We start from the raw sequence: 15,054 nt of genomic DNA on the forward strand, positions 1-15,054 counted from the left end.
TCTTATCTGAAGCACACAAGTCATTTCTCTAAGCCAATCAGAATTCAGCTATTCAATAATGGTACAGTGAACAGCTGTCACTATCTTGCTCCATCGACTGTTAGACAAAAGACTTCAGTCTTTCAGTATAATGGGAATAAAGTAATTGGAATAGAACATTATCACAAGAATACTTCTGTCAGATAAATGTTGAAGCAAAGCAGAAGGAAGAAGTATGTTGTGAATCCTGAACAACAGTGTGTATATTTAAACCAGAAGCCTGTGGTATACCTGTTTTTATACTTTTATTTGAAATGTTTTTAATTTTCCCTTTTATTAACTATTTTAGAGGAAGGCAATTGAAACCAATGAGACTATTTGCATGAAATATAATTATTAATATTTTCAAAGCAGTGCAGGGGATTTAGATACATGTCTTTGTGTAGCAAAATCCCCTGCACTGCTTTCAAAATCTTAACCTATGTTTTTAATTTTTAATTTTAAGTAAAAACCTTCATTTGTTAATTGCAATAAGACACTGTACTACATCTTTTTTGATAATAACATACTTACTAGTGTGCCATTGACCTAAAACTTATCTCTGTATCCAGCTATGTCAACATCTCTTAGCACGTCGCAAGACAAGAATCTCTTGAACACTGTCTTCTTATTATTCTGAAGGATGTTGGCTGGAAAAATAGGTCAAATCATGCATGGAAGAACCTTCCAGGCATGGATCCTCACCTCTTTTCCACAGGAGGGAGGTATCAGTTGCTTTGTGGCACTGTTCCCTGCTCCCTCTCCCATGATTTCAGGGACCTTCCAGACAACCTTCTGTTGGTTCAGGGTCCGTGATGGGGTGAAGACTGCTGGGAGAGCCCAACTTGGGTGGGAGATATGCAAAAGGAAGCACATAGTGTCCCTCTACTGGCCCCACAGAGATTATGTAGGCTGTATTACCTTTTATATGGGGCACCTCTTTAGTGGGTCACCCCTCCCTATAAGAGTGTTCCAGGGGAGCTTCTGGAAGAGGACACTGTAGTGCAAGAGCAGGTGTTTAGGCACAGGTGTCCATGCAGATGGCCCCAACCTCTTGTTAATCCTTTGGATCCATACAGATCCCTCAGATCTGCAAGGTTTAGGGACAGAGCCACACCCTGTTCCACATAGAGACAAATCATCCCCCCACAACTATATGAGAGAAACTCCCATGTGAATAACCTCACAGATTTTTCTTTCCCTTATCCCTCTCCAGTGGGTTTCATTATTGGCGTGGTGAGGGGGTTGGTAGGGAGAGATGAGCCAGCCCAGTGTTAGCTTTGCCACTTTCTCACTTAGAACAATTGTTCTTAAATGGTGGCTCGGGACCCTAAAGTGGGTCGTGACCCTGTTTTAATGGTGTTGCCAGGCTGGCTTAGACTTGCTGGGGCCAGGGGCTGAAGCCCAATCGCCACTGGCTGGGACCAAAGCCTGAAGGCTTCAGCCCTGGGCAGTTGGGCTCAGGTTACAGGCCTCCTGCCTGGGGCTGAAACCCTCAGACTTTGGCTTTAGGCCTCACCCTACCCCCCTAATCAGAGGGGCAGGGCTCGGGCGGGCTCAGGCTTCGGTCCCCCTTCCTAGGGTCACGTAGCAATTTTTGTTGTCAGAAGGGGGTCGTGGTGCAATGAAGTTTGGGAACCCCGATTTAGAGAATCTCTGCAAAATTGGTTAACAGGGTCTGAGTCAGTGTCTCTAAATTCAGAATTAAAGCAATTAATATACAGTAACTGTCCATCATTTCCTTGTATTTTCTGCTATGTTTTGTTGCTAGTTATTAATCTGAAGTTACATTCTAGAAATATAAAAAAGAAACAAATCTTTGTTTTTACAGTTGTTTTCAAATTGCTTTAAGTATCATGGCTTTAAAACTGGAAGACAAGGTATACAGACAGAGTCTGAAACTGAAGAAACAAGACAAGAGAGAGAGACTACAGGTGAGATTTTTATAATTCTGCTTGTCTCAACTGATTTTATTATTTAACCACCAGAAAATATTTTGTTTTAAACTCACACATTTTATTTAGTGTTTCAGACACAAAACATTCAATGTGCATCACTGGACAAACCAGAAAGGCAAGAAAGCTTAAGAAAACTGGTTACTCACTTAACCATTTATCTTAGTTATAGGGCTGTCGATTAACTGCAGTTAACGCACGTGATTAACTCAAAAAATAAAAAAAAGTAATCACGATTAATCACACTGTTAAACAATAGAACACTAATTGAAATTTATTAAATATTCTTGGATGCTCTTCTACATTTTCAAACATATTGATTTCAATTACAACACAGAATACAAAGTATACAGTACTCACTTTATATTAGTTTTTATTACAAATATTTGTATTGTAAAAATGATAAACAAAAGAAAGTATTTTTCAATTCACCTCATACAAGTACTGTAGAGCAATCTCTATTGTGAAAGTGTAACTTACAAATGTAGATTTTTTCTGGTTACATAACAGCACTGAAAAACAAAACAATGTAAAACTTTATAGCCTACAAGTTTACTCAGTCCTACTTCTTGTTCAGCCAATCACTAAGACAAACTTTAAGTTTGTTTATATGCAACCCTTCTGCCTATCCGAGTTGGCAGCAGCAAGGGCCGGGTTCAGTATCTATGGGTTCCATTCCAATAACACAGTGCAAAACCGGCTCCAGCCCCCACCCAGTGACCTGGGACAAATATATACCACCCTCGCTGGGCACCTCCAAGAGGCAATACTTCCCCTCTCGCAAGCACAGAGTCTGAGTGTAGCAAAAAGCCTTTTAATAACAGAGAGAAACAATGTGGCATTATGTTGGGGAAACACCACCAACAGGATTCATAACACAACCCATGAGCAAAAACCCACCCCAAGCAAACTGGGGCATGTCCTTTCCCTTGGGTTCTTGAGTCCAGCAACCCGAAGTCACCCAAAGTCCCAAAAGTCCAATGGCCCAAAAGTCTCTGTCTCTGGTCAGGGCAGCCCCAGAGTTCGAAAGTTTATCTGCAGAGTTTTACCTCCCAACCTGGGTGGAGAATGGGGGGGGGGGGCGGAGAGAGGTAAGGGGCACCTTACATGATCTGAAGCTGACTGCCCCACAGCTCCATAGAGCTTTGCTCCGCTCCACCAGCCAGTCCACAAACTGCTCCGCTCAGCTCTGCGTCCCACAAGCAGCCCCCACCATCCCATGAACTGCTCCACCAGCTGGTCCACAAGCCACTCCAGCCATCCCGCAAACTGCTCCACAATATATCTTCAGGTTCCCCCACTACTTAACACAACACTCAGTGATTTCAGCTCTTAGTCAGTTTTTAGCTCTTTTGTGATTTCAGCTTGTAGTAGGGGAGCCTTAGCGCTGGTGCACCATTAGCCCAAAGTGAATTCAGCTCAGCAGCCTGTAACTAGACTCCTAATGGAATCAACATTAGCTCTTGATATTCCACAGTGGAGAGAGGAGGAAGTGCAATTAGCATGTAAGGCCCTCACCAGGGGGCCCATGCCACCAAGTATAAATACCTGTCCCCAGCCTCTCTCAATTCACAGAGTTCTGGAACCCATGTCCCTTGCCTAGCGAGTGCTACTTAGTTGATGGCGAGTCCCTCCATCATAACAAAAGGCCCAGTACAGTTCCAAGCACAGTTCCCATAATCAGAGTAATAACAATTTATTCTTCCTGCCCCAATAACAGAGACACTGGGGATCCCACAGCAGCCAAAGTGACCATTTGGGCAGCTATGGCCTCATTCTAGGTGGGGTGGGTGTGCCTATGCAAATGAGATCAGCCCCTGAAGTTCTTTTCCACAACTTGCCACACCTACCACCAGATGTCAGGGTGGAGCTCATCCTGACTCTGCTTACATCCATTTATGGGAGATACTGCTGCCTGCTTCTTATTTACAATGTCACCTGAAAGTAAGAGCAGGCATTCGCCTGGCACTTTTGTAGCCGACATTGCAAGGTATTTACGTGCCAGATATGCTAAAAATTCGTATGCCCCTTCAGGCTTCAGCCACCAATCTGGAGGACATTCTTCCATTGCTGATGATGTTCATTAAAAAAGCAGTGCTTAATTAAATTTATGACTGAACTCCTTGGGGGAGAATTGTATGTCTCCTGTTCTATTTTACCCTCATTCTGCCATATATTTCATGTTATAGCAGTCTCAGATGATGACCCAGCACATGTTGTTTGATTTATGAACTCTGTTACTGCAGATTTGACAAAACGCAAAGAAGGTACCAATGTGAGATTTCTAAAAATAGTTACAGCACTCAACCCAGGGTTCAAGACTCTGAAGCGCCTTCCAAAATCGGAGAGGGACAGGGTGTGGCGTATGCTTTCAGAAGTCTTAAAAGAGCAACATTTCAATGTGGAAACTACAGAACCCAAATCATCAAAAAGGAAAATCAGCCTTCTACAGGTGGCATCTGACTCAGATGATGAAAATGAACATGCATCGGTCCACTCTGCTTTGGATTGTTATTGAGCAGAACCCGTCATCAGCATGGATGCATGTCCTCTGGAATGGTGGTGGAAGCACGAAGGGACATATGAATCTTTAGCACATCTGGCACGTAAATATCTTGCAATGCCGGTTACAACAGTGCCATGCAAATGCCTGTTCTCACTTTCAGGTGACGTTGTAAACAAGCGGGCAGCATTATCTCCTGCAAATGTAAACAAACTTGTCTGAGCGATTGGTTGAAGTAGGACCGAGTGGACTTGTAGACGCTAAAGTTTTACATTGTTTTATTTTTGAATGCAGTTTTTTTGTACATAATTCTACATTTGTAAGTTCAACTTTCATGATAAAGAGATTGCATTACCGTACTTATATTAGGTGAACAGAAATATACTATTTCTTTTGTTTTTTACAGTGCAGATATTTGTAATAAAAAAAATATAAAGTGAGCACTGTACACTTTGTATTCTGTGTTGTAATTGAAATCAGTATATTTGAAAATCTAGAAAACATCCAAAAAATTTAAATAAATGGTAGTCTATTATTGTTTAACAGTGCGATTAATTACAATTAATTTTTAATCGCTTGACAACCCTAATTAATTATAAAGAAGAAATACATATTTTGCTTTTGTAAATACTTCAATGCCCTGTTTAAAAAATGCTTAAGAATAAGAGGCATAGTACATTTGTTAGCAGACTTGTTTTTCTCCCTGTGGTGTGTTAGGTTTGTGAGGGTCTCTTTATCTGGGAGATCACTGAAACCAAAAAAGGCTTTCATTTTATTCTGAGATTGATCAATAATAGCCCACTGTCCCAAAACAGATATTTAGGTCTATTCTATTCTGGATGACTGAGACTTTGTGGAACATCCAGAAGGAGACACGTTTCTTCTGGAAACTCTTTATTATAGGTGTTCCACCCAATTTTGGTTTTCAATTCATCTAGAGAAAACAATCTGTAATGTTGTCAAAAAGTTAGTTAGAGGAATAGATTAGGATACCCCTATATCCGCAATTATTCTTCCTCAGTACTTAGCAATGTACTCTGTCTCTTTTTAAAAAGATTTTCAGACCCAGATTCACCCAGTTCATTTTGAGCAGCCTCATGGCATAATTATAAAAATTTATAGGCATACTTTAATGTTTGCCCAATGGTAGTGAATAAACAGCACGTCATACCCAGCCTGTATCACATACACATTAATCCACCTCTGTATGATGGCTGCTTGCTAAGTATGCTTACCCATAATAACCAAACAAGCAAAAGGAAGCGTGGACAGAAGTGTTACAGACCATAGACTAGCTCTCTCAGCACATACAGCCATCCCGCCTCTTTTTGGCACTAGTATACCTTAGATCAATTTCAGTCCTGGCATAAATGAGTGCAGAGAAAACAACAGAAATTGCACCTTTTATTCCAATGCTGGAATTGGTCCCTTTTCTTATTTATTCCTCCTCCTTTATTAATTTGAGAATGTGACAACCAGCATTATACTTTACATTGAGTAGAATGCGATATTGTCACTTGCCGAATTTCACTGTAGGATGTGTTGAGAGAACTATACTTGCAGTGGAAAACAGTGTTTATTCCATGGTAAAAAAGTCTGCTTCTTAACCAGTCATTTATTTTGTAAAATTTTCCTGCAAGTGAAAGGTCGGTCTTTAAATGTTTCCAAGAAAACTCTTCCACTAGCTTTTTGTCCCAAAGTACCCTTGGGTACGTAGCTCCTCTGCTCAGCACTCATTTCGATTCTTATCCTCCATGATCGTTAGGTGTTAATGGTGGTTGATTTTTGAGATTCAATGTAATTTCATTTTAAACTTTGTTTTCTTGTTAATGTAGAGATGTTGATAATAGAAGAGTCAAGTTACCTGCAAGAGTCAGCTCATACAGAAACTGAGAGAACTATTACTGATGATTCATTTGTGTTGGCATTACAGAATGGCAGAAATGAGGATGCTAATAAAATTGATGAGGCTATAGTAAGCACCTTCAATAAATGTAAAAGAACCAATGCATGTATTTATTAGCCATGCTTTATATTAAGTTTCCATTTACAGAGAGCTAGTAAATAATTAATAGATGTTATAAGTATGTTACAGACATGAGTAGCTTGTGTTATAGATGTTTTTAAATACATTAGTAAAATGTCTTATAGATGGTTATAAACCATGTTTATAAGCAAACTTGTTGGATGCTATACCAATTTATAAACCATTTATTAAAATATCTTTTCACTTATTAACTCTTTATAAACTACTTATAAATTGAACCTAATTATTATTTATGTGTGCTGGAAAAGATACATGGTATGTCCATTTTTATCAAGGATAGAATTTCAGATCTCCCTCATATTTAGTAACATCAGCCTGGACATTATAAAGTCCTTTACTGTCCTAAGCAAAACTAGAAAATGTCTTTGTTTTGTTTGTTTTAATCTGAGGTTTTTGCTGTAATGTAGAGTTTATATTTTTACAGCAATATGGTGGGTCCTACAATACATTCTGCTCTTTTTTTAAGCAATTGCTGTAGTGCACTGTAGAAGGGTGTGGTGTTGCTGTCACATAGAGGGACCTCTATATCCTTTGTGCACCACAGAGGGAGACTCTGAACAGTTTGGTGCAGGTGAAGGTTGGGAACAAGCTGGGGCGGAGTCTGTGCATACACACTGACTATGAATCTGGTAGTTGCGACTCTCCATTGGAGATTGTGGAGGCATTGCAATCACTCTTGCAGAACACAAGTCTGTGCCTTGCCCATGGGGTGGGAAAATTAGTTACTGTAAAAATACTGAGATATTAAAGACTGGTAGTACATACTCCTTTTTGTATGGAGAGGATGAAGCCAGTAAAAACAATATCCTTCCACAATTTCAAATAAAAATTAATACAGAAGTTATTTATTTTAAAAATGTAGAATTCATGTTTGTCAGGTTTTTCCTGTGGGTGTCAAAATTTGCACAAATATGAAACCCTGGTTTGGTAATCAAGGCCCCATGTATTCCACCATTTGAGCATTGTAGAATTTGCCTTAAATCAACTCCTTGCTGCAAAATGTAAGCTTTCATTTAAAAAAATGTTTCTGACCTTAATGGTTGTGAAGAAAATCTTAAAAACTTGCACCAAGTTTAAACCTGAGTCTGCAGGCAGCCTGAAACAGTAGCTATGAGTGGTGTGAAGTACCCCATTCATCTTAATAGGGCATTAACTCCAAATACAAAGATAACATTTTAAATGCCAGATTGGCCCATGAACAGTAGCAAAATATTTAAAAGGTTCTGATACTCTTATTCACACTGATAAGCACCTTACTTTGCAAGTAACCCCACTGAAGACAATGTGGCAGCTCGCATAGTAAGTAAAATGCTGTTAAACAAGATTTGAGCCCATCTGAGTAGCAATATCTAGCTAATGTTTTTACAATTCCTCACAGCCTAGTACTCCACAGGTGCCAAAAGCCCCAACTGTCTCCTACACAACTACCAAAATACCCAGCTTCACACTTAATTACATCTCTGATGTGGTTAGGTATTGTCAAAATAGATAATACACAGGTCACATAAAAAAAATTGCAGCCTTAAAAAGTGAAGTTTACCCCAGGTAGGGATGTAAATAAATGTTGAAATTTAAATGAGTGAGCTAAAATACTTGTCCCATTTTTAACATTTTGGCATGTGATTTTTATAAGTTACATCTAATGCTTGTATTAATCTCCTATACAGGATATGGTGAGGAATGATCAAGACAGTGAAGAAAGAAGGTGGAGCAAAAGAACTCTTCCAATATTGAACACTTTACGGGTATGATGTTGGATTTAGCCATTAGATGCTTTTTAAATCAGTTATTGACTTGGATTGAACCATAAAATATAATGACAGGTTTCAGAGTGTACAACCACTTGCTATTTGTTGATACATTACGTGTGCTACTGGTCTCCGAAAGAGTTTCATGTGTGATACAACCATGTTTTATTGTGTGTTGACATGGATACTCTCAGGCTTCAGAATGCTTTGTATAGTAGCAAATCCTGCCCAATTTTTGGAATTTTTCAAATTTTCTAACTTTGGAGTACTTGATTTCTCACTCTGAAGTTTGCTTTAACACTGGACCATGATTTTATTATTGGTGGGTCTGGTAGCACTGCCTATTATTAAGGTTGCCTGACACTTCCCATTGTAAGACCTCTATTTTCAGTTGCTCGTAACTTTGCCAAATTTTGCCAAACTGTTCAAGCTAAAGTTTTACATGCTGGGTGTCTGCATCAGGCTAAATTTTGTGGAAAATTTCAGCCCAAATGATTCAGACATTTCTCAGAATGATGTTAGGGAAATGTACATTGTTTTGCCCATATTAAAAAAATTCTGATGACCTTTACTTTAAGAAGCTCTTGTGTCCATATGTTTTGCAGCAGGATCTTGAAATTTGGCAGAGGATTTTGCCTTTATGTCAGGGATGTGCTGTTTACCTTCCCTGTGAAAATCTGCCCAAATTCGGCCAAATTGTAAGTCTTTGAACAATTGCAACAACTGCTTAGTAGAGCTTCACAGCTAAAAACTCAGAAGGTTCATACAGAATCTGGCATTCTCCAGCCCAGGACTAAGCAGAACTTCCCTAAAACTACAGGTCTAGACTGCTGTGGGCTAGGCATCAGAAGTAAGAGCAGGGAGACTGGCTCTCCTGTGCTCTTGATGCCCTCCTTCTCTCCCCCACCCCTATGCTGGCACCCAGGCACCACTGAGGAGGCAGCTGTCTGATTTGAATGTACAGGGGACATAAGCCAGATCTGGTAGTGGGGGCAGATGACTGGGTCAGGCAGTTGGTGGGGGAGCCTGGGAGGAATGGGAAACAGAGGGATGGGACCAGGCCTGGGAGATGGCTGTGGGGAGACTGGATTTGAGAGATTGGGGTAAAGAATTAATAGTTCTTCAAATGGCCCTGCATATTCCCACTTATGAGTATTGTGGCACCTAACAGTAGAATCTTCTCCAAGCACTGCCTATTAGAGCACATGTTCTCACACCCTCACCCCACCCTTCCCCTCAATGCTTTTGAATGTTCTGAGGGCAAGACTATATCAGGGGGCACTGCACTCCACCACCTCAGTTCCTTCCAATTGCTGCAGCAGACAGAAGTGAACCATTCCAGGCCATTCAGATCCAGGGGTTTTCCTCCTTTGATAGTTTTAGTTGTTGTTGTTCTTAGTGTGCAGTGTAGTTAAGTAATAAGTGTAGATAGTTAAGGAGAGTTGGTAGGTTTGGTTTCATTATATTGTGGAACAGTAGAAGAAGAAGAAGAAGAATCTGGGATTTAAGAGATGTGCTTTGTGCTCAGCTGTCTTCCTGGCATTGGATGACCACATTAGATGTCTGAAGTGCTGGGTTGAAGGTAATTCTCCTTCTGGGTGTTCCATTTGCTGGGCTTTCATGCTCAGAGCATGCAAAGACAGGTAGAATAGACTGCAGGTGCTTCTGCTTATGGAGGCTTTAGCTGCTAAATCCTCTGGTTCCAGATGGTCATCAGATCTGAAGCCTAAGAGATCAGTTTCAGCTCCTGAGGCTTCCTCCAGCAAGACTAAGCTGCCTAAAGGTTCCCAGGACATTGGGATCTTCAATAGTTCGGTCTCCGGATCCTTCTGTTAAAGCTGTCAAGGCTTCGAAAGCACCACTCGTGTTAAAAGGCCATCTTCCTGCTGAAGATCCTGGAGCCACATGATCAGCTCCAGCCTTACCTGTTCTGAGGAAGAAGATGAGGGAGAAGACAGCCAGTGTTAACAATGCCAGATTCTGTACGTCAGTTTTATCAGCTCCATCCAACTCTGACATGGCATTTGTGGTTCTGACTCTGAAACCCTGGTTGATTCTGGATTCAACTTCAAACTTGGATCTGGTACTTAAATTTGTGAGACAGGCTCCATCCTATGCTTCTGTTCAGAGACTGTCCTCAGACCTGAAGAGGACTTTTACAGTGCTGTCTGATGTGCACCTTCTTGCTTCTCATCACTTCTCAGAACCAAATGAGAGTCAGAGGATGATGAAGAAGAAACGGGTGTCGTCCATTCCATGGTCGATGTCTTCTTCACCTGGAAAGAGCAGAGGAGATCGTCTTTCTCCATATCCATCAGTGCATCCTCTTCCTAAGACTCCTGCAAGATCCTCTGGCAGATCTTTCCAACCTTTTATTTCTCTTTGCCTTCTGGTTCCATTGTTGTCTCTGGTATGATCCAAAGTGGTTCTGAGGTAGTGTCCTCATTCAGAGGAGTAAAGAAAGTATTAAGACACCTGATTCATCCCAGTTCATGCCTCCTCAGCCTGGATTCCCTCACTCCTTTGCTTCTCCTCCTATGGTGTGTTTCCAGATCCCAGCTGTTGGAGAGACTGGCAGTCTCCATGTTGCATTGCACTGCAGGAATTTCTGAATCATCTCCTTATGGATGGAGAGGTGATGTTTCATCTGATAAGGATCCAGTGTCTCAACAATCATTGGATCTGGTTGCACCAGATCCATTGCAGCTCAGGCAATGGTGCCTGATACACTATCTGAAAAGAAAGATGAAGAGATAGCTCCTCTTTTTGAACAAGAACAAATGGATACTGACTTCAGTGTCACCTGATGAGCTCATGTCAGCTGATGAGCATGTGAGTGTGCTTTCTGCTTCTTCCTCTTCTGAGGATACTTTTCAGTTCTACGACCTGGTGGACTGCATGGCATTCATATTGAACCTTCATACGGTGGCCTTGGGAGAAGAGGCGGAGTGGGAGGCGGGGTCATGGTTCGGGTGCTGGTGCCCGCTTCCCCTCCCCCTACCTCCACCCCCCGTTTGAGAGAGTTTCCGCCACTCCTGGAGTCAGTGCTTCAGTCATTATTTAATTAGGACTCTGTTCCAACCTCCTGAGTTTTCAGCACTACACATAATTGGGAATATGCAGAACCACTCGAAGAAGAAATGAAGGTTACTTCCTTGTAACAAGAGTTCTGTGAGATAACTGCATATTCACAGTTCCCACCCACCATCCCTTCTTTCTCAGAGTCTTATTATGGTTTCTCTGGGTTAACAGTGGAAGGGACTGAAGCGGTACAGGGGCAAGACCCCATTATAAAGCCTCACTCTCAGAATGTTCAAAAACACTGGGGGCGGGGGAATGATAGGGGAGTGCACGTGTTCTGGGCACTGCTTAGAGAAGGTCTACCTTTAGGCACCACCAGGCAGTGCAATACCCATGCATGTGAATTTGCAAAGTAATTTGGAAGAACTCCGGTTACATGTAAGTAACCTTCATATTTTAATCCCAGAAGGGACCATTAGATCTTGTAGTCTGACTTTAGAGGAGACTGGGACTGGCTGGGAAAAGAGACTGGGACTATGAGCCAGGAGAAAGAGATTGTATATGGAGCCCAGGGCAGGAGATTAGCATTTAGACCCATCAGGGCCAGGGAATGTGGACTGGGGGCAGTCAATAGGAGGCCAGAGGGGAAAGGGGGCTAGTTCAGATGAGGAGTTGGAATTTGGGTGGGTCATGGACAAGGAGCCAGGCAGTGTGGGGAGGTCTGACAGTAGCTGGCCAAGGGTAGTGGGACTGGCGGGGGAGGTGGGGAATGGGAGGGGAGGGGACAGGAGAGAAGGGGTCAAACTTTTGGGGAATGGGCAAAAAAGTGTGCCCACTAGGACACACTCCCTTCCAGGGCCTGTAATGGGACCCAGGATTTCTGAGTCTCACCATTTAAATCGCTGTTTTGAGTATCTGTGAAACCTACTGGCAAAGTGTCTTAACCTGTGCTAGCGCTGATCCACCTAGAGGACGACATCCTGCTATTCCTATCAATGGCTCCCTTAGCTCATGCGGTAGGGGTTGATGCAGTGGCACTGAAGATTCCAACCCTGCTGATGACCCATATGGGTGTCAATATGATGCCGCATGATGGAATTTCTTGTTTTTAAGTTTGCTTTTTTTTTAAACCTGGGCAAGTGCACACAGAGAAAATGACATGAAGAGAACATTATTAACCTGCAAAGTCAAAAGCTAGGAAATGCCAGAATTAAAACTGCCTGTGCAACTTTGATTCGGCCTGCTTGCACGCATGCGTTATGATACAGTCTGCCACTGCATAGTCACATACAGGTTTTTCCACAGGACCTCTGTCTTGTTCAGTGCACAGGATGGATCTGCTATGGTGGTTAATCAGGATTTTGTAATAAAGGAGACTGCTGTCTGCAGGATCCTTGCTTCATTTGTTGCAGAAGTTGGAAAGTGTGCAATGAATGAGGCAGGAAGATTATGGCAGGAAGAGAAGGATGGTCTTGTAATTAGGACAGTTGAATGTTGTCCTGGAGAATTGGATTCTGTCCCTACCTCTGCCACAGAGTTCCTGTGTGATGCTAGATGAGTCACTTAAACCACATATTTCATAAGTGGTCATTCCTTGGGTGTTCCTCACCTTCTGGGTGCTTAGCTTGAGACTCTGGGGTCTCACGGCTGCAAATGAGGTCAATAGGAGTTCTGCTTTGAACAGTGCTATATAATACTAAATAGTCTGAAAAATCTGAGGTCCTTAGTGTCTCAAAAATGGGCACCCACGGTTAGTGGATACATTTTATCTTAATCTCTCTGCGTCAGTTCCCAATCTGTAAAATGAGGATAGTAATAACTCTTCATCTCACAGAGGTGTTGCGAAATTTAATTATCTAATGTCTGTGAAGCATTCAGATGCTATAGTGATGAGTACTATAGAAAAACCCATGAGAAAATTAATAATTCTCTCTTCAGAACAAGGTTTGAATAATGTGTGGTAAATAAGGCATGGGCCACACATTGAACAATTAGGAGAAAACAAAATATTGAATAGGTGTGCATTAATTGAGCATAGACTATTCTGTGCACTGAATGAGGCAGGGATTCTGTGGAAAAAAATAGTAAGTGATCATACAATTAAAGAATGTATCAAAATGCAAACATACAAGGGGGGTATAAGCAAACTTAATTCGAACATTTCCTAACTTTGGAGTGCTTGATTTTGCAACCTTAATAATCTTCTTTTAACATAGTTTGTGTGTGTGTGTGTACTTCCGGTGTGATACTTGTGTGTATATTTACATAGTCATACACATAGCCATTTACAAAAATCACACAATTGTTTACCAAGTTGTGATAGACTTTACTGTATTTTTAATGGTATTTGCTGTACTTAGAAGGGAAGATAGCAAAAGCCACAGTAAATTATAACATAAGGACCGGCAGTTCTGCAAAGCCTTACACATGTGATTGTTTTTATGGATCTGAGTAGTCCCATTGAATTAAATGGAATGAATAACTTATACTGTAAATATACATGTAACGTTTTGCAGGATCAAGGCCTAAGTAGATTTTTATGGGATACATTTCACCTTGTATCATCAACAGTATTGCCAACTCCAACCGTCCAAAAACCATGACTCAGACCCCACAAAATGATGAGATTTTTAAATAAATGTTAGGTTCATTTTGTTTGCCTTTTGCTTTTTAGCCCTGTTAGGATGCACTTGCTTTATCTTTTCAAGCTTTTCTGCATAACCACAAAGGCTAGAATTTTTTTTTTAAATGAGAGTTTAGATTCCCGTGCAATCTCTTGATTCCAGAAGTGGAGGGGTTAAGAGAACACAAACTGTTGTGAGATTTGTGATAAAATTGCAAGAGTTGGCAACATTGTAAAATTTGTGAAGAACTTTAGGAAAATTACATACATTAAAATATACAGATAAGAAACCATCTTAAGGCCTCGGTCCTGTAAATATTTACTCCTGTGCAAAAATGTTTGTAAAATCAGTACCTTGGTTCCAACACCATGGGATCTAGTTTTATGAGCAGTTAAACTGACCTAACTATATTTTTCAATTTCTTTTTCTATACAGAACATCAACAAATCAGGAGTGAGTTCTGTCAGTTTTCTGAAGCTCTGTAAGAACGATGACCGGAAACAAGTTTCAGCCAAGTTTTACAGCTTCCTTGTTCTAAAGAAACAGCTGGCTATTGAGCTTACTCAGTGTGCTCCTTATGCTGATATTATAGCAACTGTGGGTCCAAAGTTCCATACTATCTGAGAGCTAGCATTATCTATACATATGATTCAGAGACTGGTTAAAAATTGTGCTCTGAATTCTTCAAAAATTCTTTTTTCCGGAGGAGGGAGTTGGTCTCATCAAACCATGAGGAATTGACAAATAGTTCCCCCTTTTTCATCCTTGCACCTCCTCTCTGGATTATGTAATAGCTAACCTTGCGTAGATGTCATATATATTTCGTGGTTATTCATGGAGAAGATGTTTATTTAGGTTTTTAAAAAATATTTTGTTTAATATTATCAATAGTTCAATATTTTGTTAATGGAGAAAAGCTAAAAATAAGCATTCAATTCAAGCTAATTTTGTATTGAATATTAATTTTTTAAAAAAAATCTCTGTGAAAGTTCTATAAAACCTGTCTAGAGTTACGACAAACACTGTTTTTAAAAATTGTTAAGCCAATTTCTTTTGCACTAGGTTATTTTTCAAAAAAGACCTATTAAATATTCATTCCAGATGTCACAGGGTCCATGAATAGATTTGACTATTTCCT

The 15,054-nt window shown here is 40.7% G+C and overlaps 1 protein-coding gene across 1 annotated transcript in view; it reads left to right on the top strand.

Annotated features, from left to right (window-relative positions):
* Nucleotides 1–14,540, top strand: part of RAD21L1 (RAD21 cohesin complex component like 1) — a 31,650-nt gene extending 17,110 nt beyond the window's left edge. The window contains exons 9-12 of the mRNA XM_077832478.1: nt 1,850–1,952; nt 6,312–6,451; nt 8,191–8,268; nt 14,352–14,540. Coding sequence (XP_077688604.1) covers nt 1,850–1,952; nt 6,312–6,451; nt 8,191–8,268; nt 14,352–14,540 — 510 coding nt within the window. The remainder of the gene's footprint in view (nt 1–1,849; nt 1,953–6,311; nt 6,452–8,190; nt 8,269–14,351) is intronic.
* The last annotated feature ends 514 nt before the right edge of the window (nt 14,541–15,054 follow it).

The sequence above is a fragment of the Eretmochelys imbricata genome, chromosome 13, assembly GCF_965152235.1.
Source record: "Eretmochelys imbricata isolate rEreImb1 chromosome 13, rEreImb1.hap1, whole genome shotgun sequence".
Classification (NCBI taxonomy): domain Eukaryota; kingdom Metazoa; phylum Chordata; order Testudines; family Cheloniidae; genus Eretmochelys; species Eretmochelys imbricata.